Source organism: Chiloscyllium plagiosum, chromosome 9 (genome assembly GCF_004010195.1).
Source record: "Chiloscyllium plagiosum isolate BGI_BamShark_2017 chromosome 9, ASM401019v2, whole genome shotgun sequence".
NCBI classification, from domain to species: Eukaryota; Metazoa; Chordata; class Chondrichthyes; order Orectolobiformes; family Hemiscylliidae; genus Chiloscyllium; species Chiloscyllium plagiosum.
The window spans coordinates 50,845,686-50,862,612 of NC_057718.1; the positions used below are offsets into that span (position 1 = coordinate 50,845,686).

The 16,927-nt window shown below is 39.2% G+C and overlaps 1 protein-coding gene across 25 annotated transcripts in view; it reads right to left on the minus strand.

The window, feature by feature from the left end:
• The window catches only part of nrxn1a (neurexin 1a), a 1,882,581-nt gene that overhangs the window by 40,462 nt on the left and 1,825,192 nt on the right, over positions 1-16,927 (minus strand). Inside the window, exon 1 of one of the 25 annotated variants that reach the window (XM_043695932.1) lies at positions 13,770-13,976. The exons of the other annotated variants lie outside the window; for them this stretch is intronic. Coding sequence (XP_043551867.1) covers positions 13,770-13,802 — 33 coding nt within the window. The 5' untranslated portion in view covers positions 13,803-13,976. Of the gene's footprint in view, positions 1-13,769; positions 13,977-16,927 lie in introns of those variants that run through there. 25 annotated transcript variants of the gene reach the window in all.

Genomic DNA, 16,927 nt, shown 5'->3' on the forward strand with positions numbered 1-16,927 from the left:
TGGCCAGACAGAGAAATTTCACATAAATCCAACTAAGAAGTGGCAAAACGCATTTCTTGAGGACATCAGTTGGGATGGGATTTAAATAACTTTACTTTGGGGACCATTGCCAGAATCAAAATAAATATTGGCAAATTTGTCCACGTTAAAATTATAGAATCCCTGCAGTGTGGAAACAGGCCCAACAAGTCCGCACCGACACTCCGAAGAGTAACCACCCAGACCATTCCCCATGCCTTATATTTACCCTTGACTAATGCACCAAAGCTACACATCCCTGAACACTATGGGCAATTTAGCACAGCCAATTCAACTAACCTGCACATCTGATGTGTTATCTCCTTTGGCGTGCATTTATCATTACGTGATTCCCAAACACTTGCACCAACCTTAAAGTTCCGAAACAGAGAAAATTGGGCAAGCATTTCATAGATTCAAATGATGAACTTAAAACTGAACTTAATTTCAATCTTATATTTTAACTCCAAACAACACTAATAAATTCAAAACTGCCGGATATGTTTAAATTTAGGTTTTGCACATATTCACTGTTTCAAATGTCAAAAGGTTTCCTGTAAGTGATCCATCATATCTCAAAATGGTCAACATAAAATGAGACCATAAGGGTCTTCAAAATCTTTTACATCTGAAAGGAAGATACTAACACTTTACACATATGCTTTATCGACTGTACTTTGAACTTGCAAAGCTCATCGATGAGGAAATCTTGGTGGCTGTTCAAAATCACTTTACTTTGCACATATTGTTGCTGTATAGGAGCAGACTGAAGCTTGCTATTAACTGATAAATTAGACAAACAAAACTGGCAGAAGATAAAATTAGACTGTAAAGGTAAGGGTTTGTTCGTGGGAGAATTCAGGTATTCTAAAAATCTCCTCTCATGCGCAACCGACAAGAAAGTCATAGGTTTAATTTCTCAAAAAGAAAATTTTTTAAAAATTTAGCTTCACATAAAAAATTGTAAATTCAAATACAGAAATTAATTAAATAATTTAAAGCTGCAAGGGTGGGCGAAGGACCACTGAAAATGACTGTTACGTCTTATAGTAATATACAAAAATATTTGTCTACTACAGATAACCAATTGAATGAATTTGTTCACAACAGCCCTGCTCTTCCTCCACCAGCCCCAGTACACTCCAGGGGTTGGGTTATGGTCATTCCTACAGGTCAAGTACAACCAGGTGATCTCATTGAGACATACAGGATTCTCAAGCGACTTGACAGGGTAAATGCTGAGAGGATGTCTTCCCACAACAGCAGTGTCTACAACCTAAAGAGGTGATAATTTGAGATTGAGATAAGAAGAAATTGCTTCTCTGAGGGTTGAGAGTCTTCAGAACTCCTTGCCACAGAGGGCTGTGGGGCAGAGTCTACGTGTACATTTAACGCTGAGATAGATAGACACTTGATCAGTAGGGGCACGAAGGGTTATGGGGAAAATGCAGGAAAGTGGATGTGAGGAGTTCAGTTCAGACCAGCTACAATCCTACGGAATGGTGGAACAGGTTCGAAGGGCCGAATGGTCTATTCCTGTTCCTATTTCTTATGGTGTTATGATTAGTTGGGGGTCATTGATGGTCAGTCTGAGTGCTGTGGGGACATCAGCCTGTGGGCTGGACAAATTCAGGCAGGGAGGAGGTGGAGGAGCTGAGGACCTTAGCTGTGCTGCTGCTGCCACTGAAATGTTATTGAATTGGGAGTGGCATCATGGCTCAGTGGTTAGCACTGCTGCCTCACAGCACCAGGGACCCGAGTTCAATTCCAGCCATGGGTGACTGTCTGTGTGGAGTTTGCATATTCTCCCTATGTCTGCGTATTTCTCCTCCAGGTGCTCCGGTTTCCTCCTACAAACCAAAAATGTGCAGGTTAGGTAAATTGGCCATGCTAAACTGCCCACTGTCTTCAGGGGTATGTAGGTTAGGTGCATTAGTCACAGGAAATGTAGAGTGATAGGGATGGGGGAGTGGGTCCGGGTGAGTTGTTATCCAGAGGGTCGGTGTGGACTTGTTGGACTGGATGGCCTGTTTCTGCACTGTGGGGATTCTATGAATTGGCAAAGAAACTATTGCTTTTCAAACAAACATCTTGAACACTGAATATTTTGGCTGCTGTTACCAAAAAAAATCAACATATATTTTTCCAGTGCCATAAAAATGATTGCAAAAAGCAAGGAGCAACAAAGAAATGTGTGTATGTGTTAATGAATTACGTGTAAATCAATCTGCTGAAATTGAGGAATCAATGCAGTGATATAAATTGAGTGGTGGTGATGTTTGTATCATAAAAATTGACCTCGAGTAATCGCAAAGAGTCTGTTTTGTTTTGCATTTAAAGTCTTGTTAACAGAGCTGAAGGATTGCATGGAGAAAGTGAGGTCTGCAGATGCTGGAGATCAGAGCTGAAAATGTGTTGCTGGAAAAGCGCAGCAGGTCAGACAGCATCCAGGGAACAGGAGAATCGACGTTTCGGGCATAAGCCCTTCTTCAGGCTTGGCTTGGTAATGTGCAATTTCCAAGATGAGACTGCTAAATCTAGGGATGGAAGCATTATTATGGTGCAAGGGTATTGTCCCTAACTCTGATAGTCTGGGTTCGAGTCCCACCTGCAACAGAGTATCATAACTCATTCAAACAGCTTGATTAAATGTAATTACAAGTTACCAATTTTGGCATTGAAAGGGACTTTTCACTATAACGTGCCCAAATGTCACAGCCAGGCTATCTATCTCATGAAACAAAACACTAATATTTATAGCCAACTTTACTAATACTATGTTAGTGTAACTTTTGAAAACCAAAAAGATCTTAGTGTTTTTTGGAATATATTGTTACATTAAAGAAGTGTTATAAATGCCACTTAGTTCAGAGAGATAGCTTGAATAAATATTTATTTTCTGAATTCATACTTTCTGCTGTAGGTCACAATGGGAACTACACAATATATCTTTTACATAAGGTACGCTTTAAAAAAACACTCCAGGATTGAGAATCAGTGAAATATTTTGACAGGTTTGGTTATAAATATTAATATTATGCATTGTCAGAAAAAATAATCTGATAATGGCATTTGGTCACAACTATGATGAAATTCAATGATCTATTTGAGTTCTCTAAGGTTTAAGCTATTCTGTTTTTTAACAGAAAATCAAGGTTATTTCAGTTAATATGGATGTTCACATCACACCATTATAACCATCTCACAAAGCTTCACATAATGAATTTAATTAATTTCAGAGAAAAAAATCCTGATAATTTAAACAGAGCTGCAAAATTCGTCCATCATTTTTATTTAAAAAGCTTAAAACTAACAAGATGCTGTTAAGAAATGATAGCCAATCAATTATTAAAAGAATGGTATCCTTGTGTTGACTCCAACAGGACAAATTTAATGCATTAAAATTAATCAAAACTCTGCAACCTTCTTTTGTAAATCCCGTCCTCTAAACGACTTCAAAATTGTTCATTCTGCACACTGAGTATTTGGAACAATTCTGTAGACGTGCCCTTACATTTCTGGCCTTGGGATCCATCGGGTTTTGGCAGGTTTTGTAGGGTTATTTCACAAGTGGCGTGCGAAGTCAAACTACAAAATATTTGTTACACTTTGACCTCACAATGTGGGAGTCAGGAGCGGCTGCCTTACACTAAAATGCTTTCATCAGGACATTTCCATTTGAGATGTAGCTGCAGGGGTTTATGGTCAGGAAAAATAGCACAGGTTTATTTAGGAACAAAGGTGGGGGTTGGCCCAAGGACTATGTTGTTTATTCTCTCTTTCAGTGTATCTTTGTTATTGTGAGCTTGCATTATCATTAAAGAGGACTAAATCCAAGTACCTTAAGAAAATTTGATAAATGAAGAAATAGAAGAAGCTGAAACAAAAGAGATGAAAAAAAATCATGAAGACTTAAGTTAAAGAGAATGCAGACTGACAAAGAGAATGATATAGATCCAAGGAAGTACATATTGCTGAGGGAATGTAATGAAGGTTTAAGAGATGAGGGGATTTAGTCTGAGGGATGACTGAGTAGAGAAGGTTTATCTTCACCAGCATTTAGAATAATAACAGTAATGAGATCAATGCTATTTGATCTCATTAAAGCATGTAAAATTCTCCAGAAGCTCAGCAGGGTCAATGGTAAAGGCTGTTTTTTCTCACTAGGCAGCCTGCAACTAAGTATCACAGTCTAAGTGCCATGAGTTAGCCACTTAGGGTTCAAATGCGATTTTTTTTTCATTTATTTTCTATTCTCTATTCCCCGAGAACTAAGGATACTCATTTACTGACTGTAGTCAAGACAGAGATTGATAGGATTTTTGTCCACTGAAATGATAATTGATAAAGTGAGTAGTATGAGGAGGTGGAAGTGAGATACAAGATCAGCAATGATCTTTTTGGTGATGAAACCTACTGTTGTTCTGACTATAATGTTTTTTAATATCAGTTCTGATAAAGGATATTTGCATTGATTGTTATAGAATTTTAATAATACTTCATTACCTTATTTTACAATGACAAACAAAATTAAACTCAGTTTAAGAAATAAGGAAGGATTGTGTCTGGGTGAAGAGAAAATAATTAGGGGAAAATATTATTAGATCTAGAGAGCAGGATTGTTCCCAGGCCTGGCTACAGTGTATTTTCAGCAAGTGTAAATCAGATACGTTTATTCTTACTTTCAATATAGGTGACAATGTATGTTAAGCAAAATTCTGTTTATGTTGCAAACAATTGGACTGAAGTGAAATGTTTATTGGTGTCACTGATAGAACATTTATGAGCTTAAGCACAGATAGTATGACTATGTATATAGATACACACATATACATAATATACAATCATACATTTCATTTCTATAAAAAGTTATTTCAACAAAGAATTCCCAATAAACTCTGTGCGAGCAAGGAGGTTTCCATTCTATTTTCCTTTGTTTCCAGTAAGGTTCATGAGATTGCAATGAGCTTACTTTCTAATAATTTTAACTCAGCATTTAATTATTTTCTCATTTATCATCAAATACATGACAGAATATAAACTGCACTGAAGTACAATATTGCACTATTTACATGTGATGGAATTGAAAATGACATTTTTAAAAAAACATTCCTTTTCTAAACAAGAATAAGGCTCGTTAAACAGGATGACACAGTATACAAGGTGACCAAGGTGATCAAAATGCAGTCTAGGGTGTAGTAATGTCCTATCTCTTTGCTAGAAGGCCAGAGTTCAAGTCCCACTTATTTCAGAGATGTGTCAGAACAGGTTGATTAAAAATATCTGTATGGTGACCAAATTTTCTTGACCATAAAAACCATGTTTTTGTGTAGACTCAATATATAAATCAACACTTCCCCCATCCCCTTTATAGCCATAGTGTGTTATATTCACATTAAGAAGGAGCAAGGGAACGAGTTGTGAAGATACACAGGAATTTAAAGTCATGTTCCTCTTTATGTCAGGTACCAATAACATTTCAAAATTTTGACAACCCACAGCTACATCTGCAATTCACTTTTATGCTCAATGTATAAACTGACTCCTGTATAGATGGAGGAATTGTTTTAGGCTTCAAGGTCAAATAGTTGACCAATATCAACAAAATTCATACATAAAAGCTGATTTAAGGAAATCGGAAAAAAATCCCATTGATTGCCATAAACCTTTGAGATTTTTTCAAGCACCATGTTACACATTGAGATTTTGTTCCCTTGAATCCATTAAGCATGAAAATGTTAAAATGGGTACATGACTCTATATTGAAAATGACTTTATTGCCTCTCTGAAAGTAGGTAATAACTAGTTGTCAGGTCTCATACACAATGCAAAGATTTAATACAGTAACAAAACAAACTGATAATGTAGCAAATTAGTTTCCTATTACACATACTTTCAAAACCTTACAATTCACATTAAAGTGAATGAAAAACTTCTTGAACTGTTTTTTTTGTAGGTTTCCCTCAAATGTATTTTACCATAGGGCAGTAAATATCAAATGGATTTCATTATACGCAAGAATTTGCAGAAATTGACAATTCAAAACAAGACAATGAATGATCTTGGTCAATTCAGACCACAATATCTTCCACTATTCCCATTCCTATGTGCTTATGAGTATGGCTCAGCTTCTATTTCATGCTGTCTCCCTTTGCAAATGATTTGTTACATTTATCTTTTGCCAAGGACTCTCGCTGATTGTCTTTGTGTGAGCTTTCTCCTTCCTTTTCTGACGATACTGGGAGCCAAACCCATGGGCACTGTTTGTTGTTCAGTACTTAGCTCAAGTGACCCTTTTCCATGTATGAGCCAAAAAGGTGTCAGAAACTATTCAAGCAAAGAAAGCAGCAAAAATGAGGTTGATTTTTTCCTTATCCTGTATCTGAATGTGCACATTTTTCAAAGGATGTCATAGGATAACCATTAAGAACAGAAACCTTTGCTTATTTAATCCATCCTTCCCTCTTTCAGAAATGCTCTCGAATGGTTAAGACCAATTAAACCCAGCGTAGACTGAACTGAGCCTGGTGATTTCACGATGCATTACTATACAGGATATTGGGGGTTGGGAACTCTTTTCTTTTAGCTTAGGTCTCTACTTGCTTGATTGCTACACTAATGACATATCAATAATTCATTCATGTGGAGCAGTTTGTAATTTTCAGCACTCCTGCACAGAGAGAAAACACACCATAAGCATTGCAACGCAAATAATATGATGGTTTAAATATTTTCTGTGTTATTGCAAAAAGCTAACCCACCAGTTCCACAACATTTTTCGACCATTTTGCCAAAAAATATATTCTAGCCTAAGGTCGAAAGATTATGAACCCATTCAAGTATGCGCAAGCATGTTGGCGCACTCATATTATCGCAATCATTTTAAAAAATTACTAAGTGATTGTGAATAAGTAGTACACACAGACAGTTCCAATATTTACTTAATTGATGCTAAAGAAAATTTTAATCTACTTTCCTCATTGCTTGCTGACATATACATTCAGTGCCTCATTTATCATATACCGTTCACATATCCTTTCTCCCTTACTCCTGAGGCTAAAAATACATTTGTAACTGAGTGCTAGTGGAATATGAATAATCAAGGGGCAGTGTCTGGCCTTGGCTCATCTTATTGTGCTTTGATATAAAGCTGATAATTCATCTCCTTTAAATCCAGTGAACTTTGCAGTCTGAATGCGTATCAGTTCTGTAAGTTTCTTTACATTGATTGTTTAAAAAGGAAGCTTTGCGTTTAACTAATCAACCCCAGAACTGCAAAACAGATCAAACGCAAAGCTAAGAATTATTTGTAGCCAGGGGGAAAATGTAATTCACAATTGGTTTATGCTCATTGATCACTTTCTATAATGTAAATATTTAGTGTTTTAATCATTCTTATTTAATACATTTTTTTAATGGTGAGGGATGGATAATGGAAATCGTGTACCCTCAAATTTCAGCATACTTGTAAATGAGAATGATAGTGCAATTTACTGACACAGAGCCCAGGAACAAAATGCATCATGCCTCCCTGTGAAGGTGAGGGGCTAATTAAAATCCACTGAGTCTTATAAGGGCTCAACAAACAAGCTGTGAGGATTGCAGTTATGTCTCTTCCTTAATGTCGTTTGCTGCATTTTGCAGTTAGCACTTCAAAACCCCCTATGGATTTTCCTACTACCTCAAGCAGCTGATAAAATGAAGTCTGACTAAAGAACATTATTATTGCTGCAGCTGGGAAATGGAAAATTGCTAGCTTTAGCAATCCTTCCTTTCGACACTTGCTTTGTGTTAGAAATTTATAAGGACAACTCCTTTGATCAGCTTTTGTCTTCTTTATAGTGATGTCTTTTTTTTCCGGAAAACAAGTTGCTGAACATTCTCAGAACAATCAATTTGCTTAAAAGAAGTGATTAGTGTAAAGTATGTTCTAACAATAGCCATAGGTTTACTATAAGGTAGCCTCCTGGAATTAAGAGGGAGCATGCTAGCACTGAATCAAATGAATATGTTACACACAATCACAAATATGCACAGCAAGAGTCCCACACGCTGTAAAGTGCCGAAGCAGAAAATAAGATACTGTTCCTCAAGCTTGCACTGATCTTAGTTGAAAAGCTGTGGCAAGCCCAGAAACGTTAGCATGAGGGCAAGGTGGGTTATTGAAATGGCAAGCAACTGTAAGGTTGGTGTCACTCCCATGTTCAGAATGGAGGTGCTCTGTAAATCGTATCACAGTCTGCACTGACACATTTTATAACGTTTTTTTCCTTTTTCACCACCATTAACAACCTTTTTCCTTCTGCTCTGAGCCTTCACACCATCTGCTCCTTTGGATTCTACAGGTTCACTACCCCTTTGAGTGAAGAAACATTTTGTCATCTCAATCCAAAGTGGTCTAGCCCAAATCCTGAGACTGCGTCCCCAGGTTCTAGATTCCCAAATCAGGGAAAACAACCTCTCAGCACCTAATCTGTCCTGCTCTGTTAAAGTCATAAATTGCAAACAAAGACCCTCTCCTCTTTCTCAACTCTTGTGAATACAGACCCAATGGAACCAATCTCTTCTCGTAGGATTAGATTAGATTAGATTAGATTAGATTAGATTCCCTGCAGTATGGAAATAAGCCCTTTGGCCCAACCAGTCCACACCGACCTTCTGAAAAGTAACCCACCCAGACCCGTTTCTCTCTGACTAATGCACCTATCATTATGGGCAATTTAGCATGGCCAATTCACCTGACCTGCACATCTTTGGACCGTGGGAGGAAACCGGAGCGCCCAGGGGAAACTGACACAGGCACAGGGAGAATGTGCAAACTCCACACAGACAGTTGCCAGAGGCTAGAATCAAACCTGGGACCCTGGTGTTGTGAGGCAGCAGTGTTAACCACTGAGCCAATGTGCCACCCCCGGATTGTCCCACCAGCCCCGGTACCCACCCAGTGGATCTCTGCTGCACTATTCCAATGATGAGTATATCCTTTCTAAGGCAGGGAGACCAAAACTGCATGCAATACTCCATGTGAGGTCTCACTAAGGTCCTGTATAACTGCAGTAATCATTCCTACTTCTGAAACTTAATCCTCTTGAAATGAAGACCAATAAATCACTTGCCTTCTAATCTGCTTGTTGCGCCTGTCTGACTACTTTCATTGACTGGTGTATAAAAACAACCAGATTCCATTGTACATTCACATGTCCCAAAATGTCATCATTTAAACAATATTCTTCCTTTCTGTTTTGCGCGTCAAAATGTATAATTTCACATCCAGCCATGCTGTACAGCATCTATTTGTTCTCCCACTCGCTTAACTTGTCAACATCACCTTGAAGCCTCCTTGTGTATTTCCCACAAGTTCACATTCTTGCCCAGTTTGATTCATCATCAATTTTGGAAATGCTGGATTCTATCATCCTGGTCATTTTTTACATACCATGAACAGCTGGAGCTCAAGCACTGATCCATACAGTACCTTACTAGACATGCTTGTCACTGGAAAAGACTAATTTATTCCCACTCTCTTTTTCATGTCCATCAACTAATTCTCAATTCCTATTGATATATTATCCCTAATCCCATGTACTTTAACTGGATCTCCCTTATCTATTCAAGGAAGGGTTATTATTGCATTATTGTGCTTAAATTCCACAAAAAAGCATACCAAATTACACTTTCAAAGAAACCTGTGGGATGGTTTCATTCTGAGATAATTATGCAAAATACACTTCTTAGAAAGTCAATGGAGGCAGGAATGAACATTAAAGACCCCAAATCACCACTGCTCTTGGTGTAATAATAATGAGTTGCTTATTTTCCCAACTCTTGAGATATTGTGGTTTGAAATTACTCTAACATACTTACTCCAATTAGGACTCATCTAATCTAGAGTATGCTCATCATTTTGTCTTCATAATCTTCTTGTTGCATGGAATTACAAAGAGTATTCAGCACAGAAAGAGGCCATTGTCCAACCTGATCTGTGCCTGTGTTTACACGCCATGATCGTCTCTCCACACTGCTGTTTCTCTATCAACAGGAATAATGTGTCATTGGTTTCCTGTGTGGTAACTTTGTGGAATTAAGAGGGAGCATGCTAGCACTGAATCAAATGATTATGTTACACAGCTATCAAACGTGCACAGCTAGATGGACCTCCACATTTTATTAGTTTCCACTGATTAAGCATCATAATTAGTCCTCTGCCTTTAACTACAATCTCTGTTGTCTCATTCTGTGCTTCCTTCCCAGACAGTTTGGCACGAGTGAGAGTAGCAGGTGGAATATCAATGCACCGCAAACAAAGCAGAAAACAATCTGGATGTGAACACTAATGGATATTGCAGATATTTATAACATATTAACTTGATCCAATTATTATTGTTTTAGCTATCTCCAAGCAATACAGAAATCAATTATTATCTCCAGGCTATGACTAGCCCAAAAATGTTTTCTTGAATTGTTTAACATATTAAATTGATTCAAGGGCAGCAGCCACCTTCTTTCTTCCCCTTTTAATTTCATTGTAGACTCATGGCTTTTTCTTATTCATTCATGGGATATGTGTGTCACTGAATAGGCCAGCATTTATTGCCCATCCCTAATTGCCCAGGGGACAGGTAAAAGTCAAACACATTGTTGTGCGTCTGGAGTTACATTTAGGTCAGATCAGGTAAGGATGACAGCTTCCTTTTCCGAAAGACAGTAGTGAACCACATGGTTTTTTAAAAAATAAAATCAACAATTGATGATGGTTTCATAGTCATTAGACTCAGAATTCTAGATTTAAAAAAATCAAATTCTGCCATCTGCCATGACAGGATTTGAACACTGGGCCCCTGGGTCTCTGGATTAATAGTCTAGTGTTAATTGTCAAAGCATCGAGTATCAGAAGATATTTAGCAAGTCAGTTATAAAATACAAAACAGGAGTCACAGGCTAAGTCTAGTTATTCTACAGGAAAATGCATCACTACTTTTCAGTGCTTTTCTTGTTGAAGGAACAGTGAAAATGATGAGTGTAATTCTGGGGAACCATGTATTACTATATATCATATCATTTCCTAATGCAATATCTGCATGGAGCACCGAATATTAACCAAGTGCCTCTCCTTGAATAACATTAAGAATTAACTAACTGGTGCGAGAGAAGGAGAGTATGCCCTCTGCAATCTGGTCCACTTTGAGTTTGAACTAAATAGCCTCAGAGTAAATATTTTGGAGATAAAAACTGAAATAATATCATCCGGAAACACACAAAAGAATCTAATGTACTACCTCTTCAATTAGATTTGTTCATATTTGGGACTATGCAATCAAACTTGTATTAGCATACAGAAGAAACAATGACATGCATGGGAGAAAAATCCCAGGCAAAGACTTAAATCCAAAATGAGTACCCAATATAACTTATGGTCACAGGACACAGCAATACATCTCTGATCTGTTTCAATTTGATGGTTAGACCTGAGTTATTACATATCAGCTCTTGGTGATGTGGGACTGGATTTAATGATTCCAATGTGGATGCTACCCACTGGTTGGAGAACTGAAAGGAAAATTGCTTTTGTGGAGGGAGTGCTGGCCAAATCAAGTCTCTGTCAGCCACTGATCTGTCCAATATCAGACTTTTCCTGGGATTCAGGACCTTAGGCAGAAATCCTGTCCCTTGGAGGCTGCTGGACCATTCTAAGCATGGACTGTGCATTACTGACAGTGTCACCAGGCAGCTGCTATCCAATAGATTGCCTCATGGACCACTGTTGAACTTTTGACTCAGGTGAGTGAGGGCAAAATGGCAGTCATGGTGGGAGGGATTGCAGAAGGAATGAGCAGGGGGTGGGTGTGAGACAGGATTAGGGAGGGGGTGGTCAGGTTTTGGGGGGGGCCGCAGTGGGATGGAGTTGGAGCCAAGGACAGGCAGGCAGCTTGCCTCCTTCCCAAAGCCCTACCATCCATCAGACACAGAGGGTCTGACAGCAAGAGAAGTTTAACCTGGTAAGCCACTTGCAAACCTGAGGCAGTTTGCTTGGCATCCTTTGGGAGTCGTGAGAAACTCACCTGACTCTTAGTTAATCCCTGAGCCACCATTACATTCCAATGGATTCAGGTATAATTGATGCTAATTAGCTGAATAAGCCTAATTAACATCCCACTATCAGCAAGTCGGTTTCACACATTGGCTCTTCTTATGTGTGATTTATTCACAGAAGACTTTACCCTCACTAGGGAAGATGGGACCACTTGGGTCCATCAACCATATTTCTCACCATAATGTGTAGCTTAAATTCCATCCAAGGAGGTCACATCATACCAGCAGTTTGACACTGTGAATGCTTGAAATGTCATTTTAGTAAATTCATGAGTTTTTCTAATATATTTGAACATCATAGCTTAATCTAGCAGAAAAACCATCTTTGTTCTCAGAAACCCAGATGCTGTCTTTAAATTAAGAAGTCGAACAGTCTAGCCTTTTAAAAATGTCTGGCCATAGTGGATGCAGTTACCCTAGCAACCATAAAGCACATGAAAAAGAATTACTAACCAGCATGAATCGTCAGAGCAGGAAGAAAACCATCTTGCAATATTTTCAGAGCCCTTTAGCATAGTTTGATTAAGACTGAAATCAGCTCACGAAAACCAGACAAGATATATTCATTCACTGTCTAAATAAATTTATAAAGCACCAAGATGCCATCTCAATTTTTAAAAGTAAAATCAATAGATTTTGCAATCATGGAGAGGTGCAAAGCTCAAATTTTATCACTTCATGCCATTTTTCAATTAGTATTAAATCACAACTAATGATTTATCAGTAGATGGTTGCATATATCCTTTAGTTAAGAGTCCAGATCAAAGCCTTTTACTATCATTGTTGATAATTGTAACACCTAATGGATAAATAATCCAGCTTGTCACATGACATTTAAACATTCAAAGTTACCACTCCTGATTACTACAGTCTGATTCTAAGATTGACATTATCAGTTGATCAAAACGTCACACTGCAGCACACTGCAGTGATTACAGTTTAAATGCTTGCAAGGTTACTACTTTATTTTTCATGCATTAAGTCAAATTCTGAGAAAGCAAAACAAAGAGATGTCCGTAGTTAAGTTAAAGCGCATCACATTACGAGCAGCTTAACAATATTCATTACACATTTTTGTTTCACAAGCATAATACTGTCAATAAATAGTCATGCATTACATGCCATTTACTGTGATAAAAAAATGCTGGTAATATCATGGTCAGCTTGCGTATGTCAAAGACAGTCTTGCAAGCAACTCTACATAAAGATGCAGACTCAAAGCTGCCATTTCTTTTCGACCAGTACATCGTTTTCCTGCTAAGCCTTTACATGCTTTATTAATGGGGATGAAGAGGCTGCTTCTTGCATAACTAAGCACCGCACATTAAAAGGATTAATAAATTCATAACAGCAATAGGTGGGTTAATACAAGCTGCAAGCTTCTCATGCATGTAAACAGCACTTCTTCCGACAACCAAGAAATGACTGTCTGAATTTCTGACATTCAGTCCCTTAACCACTCGAGGTATTGGCACCGTATCTGTCATCAGAACATGGTTGCCACTGTCTAAAAGATTAATGTAGGTCAGATTCACCTCCATGCATAACCTTTCGACAAACATGCCATGTTAATCTCTGCAATGCTCAAATGTGCAGCTGAGTAGCGTGCACATTGCAGTGGCAAGGTTGTGCTCTGCAATGACTGTGATGGAAAGAGCTACCTGAAAGGTTTCACAGTGCCATTTCATTTCCATGCTGCTCTGTCCTGTCTGGCTACCAAGTGACCGCTGCGTGCATAAAGCTTTCTTTAATTCTTAATGGAAATCCTTGAAAATTTAGTCCATCCTCTGAAATCAATACTTCTGACAGGAGAGCTCCCTGACTCAGTGGGAGATCAAAATGATAAATTGCCTCCGCATCAGCCTGGCCTATCAGTGCCCTGCACACAGATGGGCGAGGGAAGACACAAAGCAGCTTCATCAGTCACGTGTCATCCAATGACCAATGTTTGTCAGAGGCTGCTGCAGGAAGGATTGCAGCAGTTTGTTCTGCATACGAGATGTATTATACATCACCAGCATCTAATCCTCTGACAAACGCTTAAAACAAAATTTGGAGTTCTGAACTCAAAACTCAGAAGGGGAAAAACCCACCTTCGGCAGTTAAAAAAGAAATGAAAATAAGAAATGCACAATTTACTGTCACGTAATCACTGATACAAAAATCCATAATCAGATGAGTACACTTGAAGTAAATGTAGTCCTGTAATACGTGTCACTCTCTTATAGATCTTTTACAGTCTAAAATTATTGAAAATTGGAAATCTCAAGCATAAACGAGCCAAATTAACAAGCCATTAATGATTAATGCATTGTTTTCATAATATTCCCTGAGATAACGATCATAGCTCAAGAGATAAATTCAGAAGAGGTGGAAGGTGCTAAAACGGGAATTTCTGTACTGTAAAGGATAGTAAATGGATCTGAGACATACATTTTAAAATAATTCTATGATGCACATACAACTGAGAGTGGAAAACTATATTGGGACACAATACAATACCAGAACCATCTGAATACACTACCTAAACTGATCTAGGTGACAATTAGTCAGCAGAAACCAGTAAATCCAATTCTAAAAAGGAGTAATATGCAAACAATAAGATGTTGTCCTGGAAATGCAATGTTGAACATACATTCATGTATCCAGAGGAAGCATAAACTGGGCAAACTGTTCAAAGGTATCTCAGCTGTGTCAGATGCACTTTTAAAAGGACATTGTTGAGCAACAATAAAATGCTGGCCCTTGTATTTGCCACAAGCAAAATTAAAAGGGTACATTTCCAAACATAATTCAGTGGCAACCTGGACAAATGGTGCACTATTCTCATCCATGTTTTGCCTAAATCCAGTACATATTACGGCCCTTGATGCAGAGTTAGAAAAGGAGGAGGCTTAGTTCTATATCCTCTGTCATACTTTGACCCACGACCTTCATCCAAATGTGGACAAACGAACAGAACTTCATAAGCGAAGCGAGAATTGATTGTTGGTTCCTTCAAGCCCAAAGTGATCTCGTTTGGATCAGGATGGCTATGTTTCTGGTTCTTTTGGATGATTCTTGTTAAGTAAATAGAATGAAGTTTACTGCATTACTGGAACTATTTACAGATAATATGAATGCAGAAAATATTACTATAGAGACTGTTCAGAGCAAACTAGTCTTCGGTTTGTTTCCTAAAGATTCCTTCTTTAATCTGTCCAAGTTGCTGTTATTTCCACACAGTGGTAGTACCCTGGCAGATAATCAAATCATATCCCTTTCAGACCTATATACTGCATGAGCATTTAACCTTAACATCAATACAGCATTTGACTAAGTATGGAACCAAGGACCCCAACAATACTAGTATCAATGGGGATTCAGCGAAAACTCTCGACTGGTATAAACCATACTTAGCACAAGAGAAGATGATTTTGCTTGCTGAAGATCAAATATCCAAGTCCTAAAACATCACTGCAAAGGTTTGAGGGAGGTGTCTAGAGTCCAACCATCTCCAGCTGCTCCATCAATGCCCTTCAGAATGGGATGTTTGATCATTATTGCACTCCATCAGCATGGTCATTATCCTTGGATACTGAAATGGCCTATGCCTAACAATATCCGTCAAACATTGAGAGCGTGGTGCTGTAAAAGCACAGCAGGTCAGGCAGCATCCAAGAAGCAGGAGAATTGACGTGTCGGACAAACATCTTTCATCAGGAATGAGGCTTGTGAGCGGAAGGGGTGGAGAGATAAATGGGAGAGGGGTGGAGCTGGGGAGAAGGTAGCTGAGAGTGCGATAGGTAGATGCAGGTGGGGGTGATGGTGATAGATCAGAGAGGAGGCTGGAGTGGATAGATGGGAAGGAAGATGGACAGGTAGGACAAGTCATGAGGGTGGCGCCAAGTTGAAAGGTTGGAACTGGGATAAGGTGGGGGGAGGGGAAATGAGCAAACCAGTGAAATGCATATTGATGTCATGGGGTTGAAGGGTCCTGAAGCAGAAGATCAGGTGCGCTTCCACCAGCCGTCGGGTGGTTAGGGTGTGGCGATAGAGGAGGCCCAGGACCTGCATGGCACTGATGGAGTGGGAGGGGGAGTTAAAGTGTTCAGCCACAGGGTGGTGAGGTTGGTTGGTGCGGGTGTCCTGGAGGTGTTCTCTGAAGTGCACTGCAAGTAGGCGTCCTGTCTCCTCAATATAGAGGAGACTGCATCAGGAGCAACATACAGTAAATGACTTGTGGAAGTGCAGATAAAACTCTGATGGATGCGGAAGGCTCCTTTGGGGCCTTGGATGGAGGTGAGGGGGCAGATGTGAGCACAGATTTTGCAATTTCTGCGGTTGCAGGGGAAGGTGCCGGGAAGGGAGGGTTGGTTGGTGGAGGGCTTGAACCTGACAAGACAGTCACGGAGGGAATGGTCTTTATGGAAAGCGATAGGGGAGGGAAGGGAAATTTATCTCTGTTGGTGGGGCCTGTTTGTAGTGGCGAAAATGGTGGAGGATGATGCAATAGATACAGAGGTTGGTGGGGTGGAAGGTGAGGACCAAGGCGGTTCTGTCATTGTTGCGGTTGGACGGGTGGGATTTGAGGGTGGAGTTGCGGCAAGTGGATGAGATGTCATGGATTAGAGTGGTGCTGGAAAAGCACAGCAGTTCAGGCAGCATCTGAGGAGCAGTAAAATCGACGATTCGGGCAAAAGCCCTTCATCAGGAATACAGGTAGAGTGCCTGCAGCGTGGAGAGATAAATGAGAGTAGGATGGGGTTGTGGAGAAAGTAGCATAGAGTACAATAGGTGAGTGGGGGAAGGGATGAAGGTGATAGGTCAGGGAGGAGGG